The sequence below is a fragment of the Chelonoidis abingdonii genome, chromosome 12, assembly GCF_003597395.2.
Source record: "Chelonoidis abingdonii isolate Lonesome George chromosome 12, CheloAbing_2.0, whole genome shotgun sequence".
NCBI classification, from domain to species: domain Eukaryota; kingdom Metazoa; phylum Chordata; order Testudines; family Testudinidae; genus Chelonoidis; species Chelonoidis abingdonii.
Window position 1 is genome coordinate 6,691,981 of NC_133780.1, and position 5,229 is coordinate 6,697,209.

The window sequence follows — 5,229 nt, forward strand, 5'->3', positions numbered from 1 at the left end:
TACCAAGGTGAGTATTTTGGGCTCCACACAGAGGGCACAGTAGGAGGAGGGGCTCAGGCCAGCTCCGTGGGGGTGGGGCATCAGCCCATCTTCTGCTAGGGTCATGGGCTTCTTCTCCCCCCCGCCCACCCAGTGTGGCTCCTGCTGTGGTCCAGGGCTTCTCCCATCCACACTGCATGGCTTCTGTCGTGGTCCGGGACTTCCCCTGCCCCCACCCAGCAGCCAGTGTCCAGGGCTGCTTCTCCCCACCCCTGACCAGTGCGGCTCCTGCCAGGGACTAGGACTTTTCCTTCCCCTAATGTGTCACTGCACCCATCCAACATGTGCGCCTAGGAGTCCTGCAGCCTGCTGGGGCGATTTCAAAGGGCCTGGGGCTCTCAGCTGCTGCCACCACTACCAGGCACTGGCAGCAGCCACGACTGGAGGCCCCGGACGTCAGATGGTGGGTTCCTGTTTGTGGGTTGCAAAACAGACACACACACCTCTCTGCATCCCAGATTTAGGCACCTATCCATGAGAGGGGCGTGACTTAGGACACCCCTTCCCCCCTTGTCGGCATCTCCCATTGGCGAGCTTATATGGCTCCCTGCCTACTGAGGGGCCTGTGTTACCCATAGATTGGCATTGTCTAGGGACTTTAGACCCCTGATTCAGCTCTCAGGGTCACAGTGTTGCTGTTCCTGTGATTTTCTCGCTGCCTAAAAGTTACTCACTGTGATGCTGAGCATTGCAACACCCGAGTCTCGTCATGGATTGGCCCCTGTGCAACCAATCACCGCTCCGCAGAGAACAGCTGAACAATTCCTGACTGACATGGGTATACACAGGACAGACGCAAAGCACAGGCTGGTTAGTGACACATCACAGTAAAACCCATACTCTCTTCCTAGAGGTGCAATCAGTGCTGGCTCCAGCTTTTTTGCCACCCCAAGCGGTGAATAAAACGAAAAAGATAAAAGGAAGACCCCAACTGAGCTGCCACCGAAGTGGAAGACAGTGAGTGAAGGACCCGCTGCTGAATTGCCGCCAAACACTGAAACGGGCAGATTGAGCCACCGCTGAAGTGCTGCTGCCGCCAATCTGGACGTGCCGCCCCAAAAACTGACGCATTGACACCCGTTTCTATTGGCCGCCCCAGGCACCTGCTTTCTTTGCTGGTGCCCGGAGCTGGCCCTGGGTGCAATATTCTCTATGAAGGCTGGGGGGACACAACCAAGTTGGGAAGCAAATCCCATGACACTCCCCCAGCACCTGCAGCTGGGACAGTAAAGTGGAACAAACAAGAAGAATTATTTGTAATGTTTTATTTACAGTAAGTAGCTCGAAAGAGCAAAGTAAAAGGAGCTAAGAAGGAGTTTTAATAGCCACAGCACGGCCAGGAGATCCCCAGCTAATGAGAACAGTTTTCTTAATGGCACTAAAATAGCACCAGTGGCCAGCGATTAACATAGGGAATTAATGAGCTACAGTCTCACTTTCAGTAACATGTCATAAATCTCCCCATCCAGCTCACGTTCCCTTTCCTTTCATACTGTCCTTTTCTATTCATTATTGTTCTAGCCTCACTTTCCTTCCCTCTTTATTTCCCTGTGTCTCTCCCCCCTGTCACAGATCATGCCCCTCGGCTGCAAACAGATCTGTACAAGATGCTCCTGACTGCTGCTGCTGCTGCTTCTCCCCAACCCTCCAAACCCTGATTGATCAATGCTGTGTCCCTGCCACCCCCACCTCCGCCTGTCCCTTGCCCAGCCCAGCAGTTAATGCTACCCCTGCCCAGCCCCCACCTCTGCCCCTCAGAGCCCCTCCTGCAGCCCCAGGGGTTCTTCCCCCTCCTCCCTCCATCCCCGAGGCTGCAGAGAGGGAGGGGGAGGTGCTTCCAACAGCCATAGAGATGAGGAGAAAGGGGCTGGGTAGATGGGAGTCCTCCAAGGTCATAGAGACTGGGATCCATGAGGCTAGAGAGGCTGATTTCTGGTTCCCTCCTCAGCTGTGTGTCTCAGGGACACAGTCGGAGCCGGGATCCCAGCCCCGCCCAGAACCAGGGTCGGATTCTCTCCCCAGGGACGGAGCCTGGCGGGAAAGTGAAGATCGGGGCCTCGTCACCAGCATCGATAAATGTCACCTGCCCCCGGTCACAGTCCAGACAAACCCGGATCCTGCTGGGGACCCGGCTCAGGGGCAGGGGGGTCACAGGGGAGGTGAGAGCCTGGAACTGACCCCCCCAGCGCCGCACAGCCCAGATCCCCCCCTCAGGGCTATGGCTGATCCGTCCCTTCCTCCCCACAGACTCTCTGGCCACCCCCACAGCCCAGCCTCCCCCATCCCCCACCTCCACCTCCCAGCAATGTCTCCCTGAGGTGAATCCCTCACAGCCCAGCACACAGCCCCATGAGTCAAATCTCTCAGGGTTGTTGGGTAGATTCTGCTCTGTGTCTCTCCATATCACACTTTTCCGATCCTCAGACAGGACGAGATTGGGATGAGCCGTGTCTGGATCCAGAGTCACATGCGCTGGGGAGAGAGAATCAGAGCGTTAGGGGCAGAGCTCATCCCTGGGGGAGGGTTTCATGGTGTCAGTGACAGAATCTGCCCCAGCTGGAGAGTGACTCTAAATCTCCTTCCTGCAGGATTTACCTGCCGGCTCTGAATGGGGAGCAGCTCTGAGATGTCAGCACAGTGCAGGGGAGAGTCACACCCCTGGCCCTGCAGCAAAAGGGTCATTTGAGCCAGGTCTGGGACTCGGGCTCTTTCATGTCCTGCTGCACATCTTTCCAGGGAGGAGACTAGAGACCCACATGTCAGGGGGATGGAGGCCAACAGAGTGGTGAGAAACTGAGCTCCCTCTGCTCAGTGCTCACTGACCCGCCTCACCTCTCCCTGCAGTTTCCCATCTTAAACCTCATATTCCCAGCTGAGAGAGATAATCGCTGTGGAGAGAGAACAGATACATCCCAGCCCTGTGCCCTCAGCCTACGTGAGAGCAAGGGGAGTGTTGGGGGAGAAGGAGCGGGAGGGGATGGAGGGAGAGCAAGCAGAGAGGTGAATGGAGACATGAAGGAAGAGATCCCAGAAGGGAGAGAAAACCATATTAGATGAGGAGATGGGGCAGGAGAGGCCCAGGGCAGCGGGACGTGAAAGGTTATAGAGAATCTGCTGAGTGTGAAAACAGCAACTCACTTGCCTATTCCCTCCAAGCAGCCACCATCACCAAACCTCCAGGCCCTTCCACCTGCCCCCACTCCTACTGCCTCTGCACCAGCCCCCTTCAGCTGACGGCCTCCCCATCCTCCTGTTCCCCTCCAGACCCTTCCAAACACTGCTCCATCCCTCAGTCTTCTGTTCCCTTCCAAATCCTGACGTGTCCCCCTCTTTGCACTCTCATGACTTTCCCCCTGGGCTCTCTCTGTACTCTAGCACCAGGGTTCTCATCACTGGGCATATTTTATTTCCTCACCTCCCTGTTTTGTCACTTGAAATGTCTTTGTTTCTCTCTCTCTTTCTCTAATCTCTGAATTTAACATTTACACGTCATTTCCTCGGTTTCCAACCTCTGAATTGTTAATGCTTAGTTAGTGGGCATTTAACAGACCCAGAATTCAGTTTGCTCCTGTTCCACAGCCCATGGCTCTGGCCCCCAGGACCTCAGGCAGGGAGGGGGCTGTGAGCAGGAACAGCCCTGGGGAGCTGGGGGGAGAAGGAACTGTGTCTTTGGTCCTGTGCTAGGGGTTGGGACATGTCAGTGGCTGTTCAGCCAGGCTGGGCTGTGGGCTCAGGAAGCTCTGCAGGTCACACTGCACGTGAAGGCAGAGGAGCAGCAGGAGGGGTAGACACAATAGTGTCTGGATTTACTGCTGTACATCAGGCCAAGGCTACACAACCTCCCTCGCCTCCAGTGCTGTGAAATGCAGGATGCTTGTGAGCTCTGCCCTGAGCAACAAACTCCCCTCCCATGGCCACAGTCAGGGGAAAGAAGCAAAACGTTCTAACAGCCGCTGAGACTGGCACATTGATAGAATCTGAACTTCAGTTACCTTCTTGTACAGGTGGCGCAGAACTTCCCAGCCCTGGAAACACAGAATCAGAGATGAGAGCTCATCTGAACAAGCACATTAACAGAAATTAGTGTTGTAGAGAGGGAGGCCACTCGTCTGGGATTAAAATGGACAGGCCTCTTTTGGAGTGGTTTGCCCACTGTCCAGCATGGGGTCTAAAATGGATGTGATTTTGTCCAGTGTTGGATGGGGGACATCACTCTGCCCTCTCCATCTCTGAAAAATGGTGTCCCCCATGTGGCATAACCTCACACGCACCATCATGCCAAGGAGGATGGAGTGGGACGGGGGGCCCAAACCAAACCTGACAGTCTGGAAATGTCGAGCGTTCTGGGAATGACTGAGTGGCTCCTTATGCCTATAAAATGTTACACTGGGGAAAAGACACATTCTAGAGTTCAGCATAAAGTAAACAATCCCCAAATACACATGTGAGCATTTCTCCGTCAGCGGCTACAATTTTAACAGACTCTTTTTTCCTTAGCCAGTGACCTGTGTGTTTACATTATGATACAATCTCCAGTTACATGATCACACACAGTGTTTTGACACAGGACCCCTGCCTCATCCTTTCACTGCCCAGGATGGATGCACAAGGGGTGAGAATTAAGGGTGTACAGGCAAACATAAAACCGGAATTTCTTAACTCTCAAGTCTTCAACATTGCAGCCTAAATCATATTCTGTTCAGGGGGGTTGTGCAATATTCTGTACTCATATCAGGTCCCCTCTCACTCCTTTCTTTTAAAGGTAAAAATTCTCATTTTTTTTCAATATCTCCTCATGCTAATTCTCATTGCCTCTCTCTGAGCCCCCTTTTCTTCTTCGCTACCTTTTCTGAGATGGGGTGAGCGGTACCCATCCCAGAACTCCATTTAAGGGCAAACCACTTTTACATAATGGCTGTATAATATTGCCATGTCATTCACCATCCCATTTTGATGGATTCTTATATTTTGTTTGACAGAGCTCCGCAGCAAGCAGAGGTTTTTGTCAAGCTGAACACAGTGAATTCCCGGTTGCATTACTGAGCTGCTGATGCACTTATTTTCAAACCCTGTAATATGAATGAGTTGCTCAATTTTTCCCCTCCATGGTACGTTCATTTATCATCAGTGCACTTCATATCCCACCATGTTTCCCTTTCACACAGCTTGGGGTGGGGGTGGGGGTGAGGG

The 5,229-nt window shown here is 53.3% G+C and overlaps 1 protein-coding gene across 2 annotated transcripts in view; it reads right to left on the reverse strand.

Moving 5' to 3' along the window:
• Nucleotides 1-1,292: 1,292 nt before the first annotated feature.
• LOC116821111 (butyrophilin subfamily 1 member A1-like) overlaps nt 1,293-5,229 on the reverse strand; it is a 22,951-nt gene continuing 19,014 nt past the window's right edge. For both annotated transcript variants that reach the window (XM_075071644.1, XM_032774025.2), the window contains 2 exons: nt 4,032-4,064; nt 1,293-2,511 (listed from right to left, as the gene is read on the reverse strand). In XM_075071644.1, the coding sequence (XP_074927745.1) occupies nt 1,997-2,511; nt 4,032-4,064 (548 nt within the window). In that variant the 3' untranslated portion in view covers nt 1,293-1,996. The remainder of the gene's footprint in view (nt 2,512-4,031; nt 4,065-5,229) is intronic.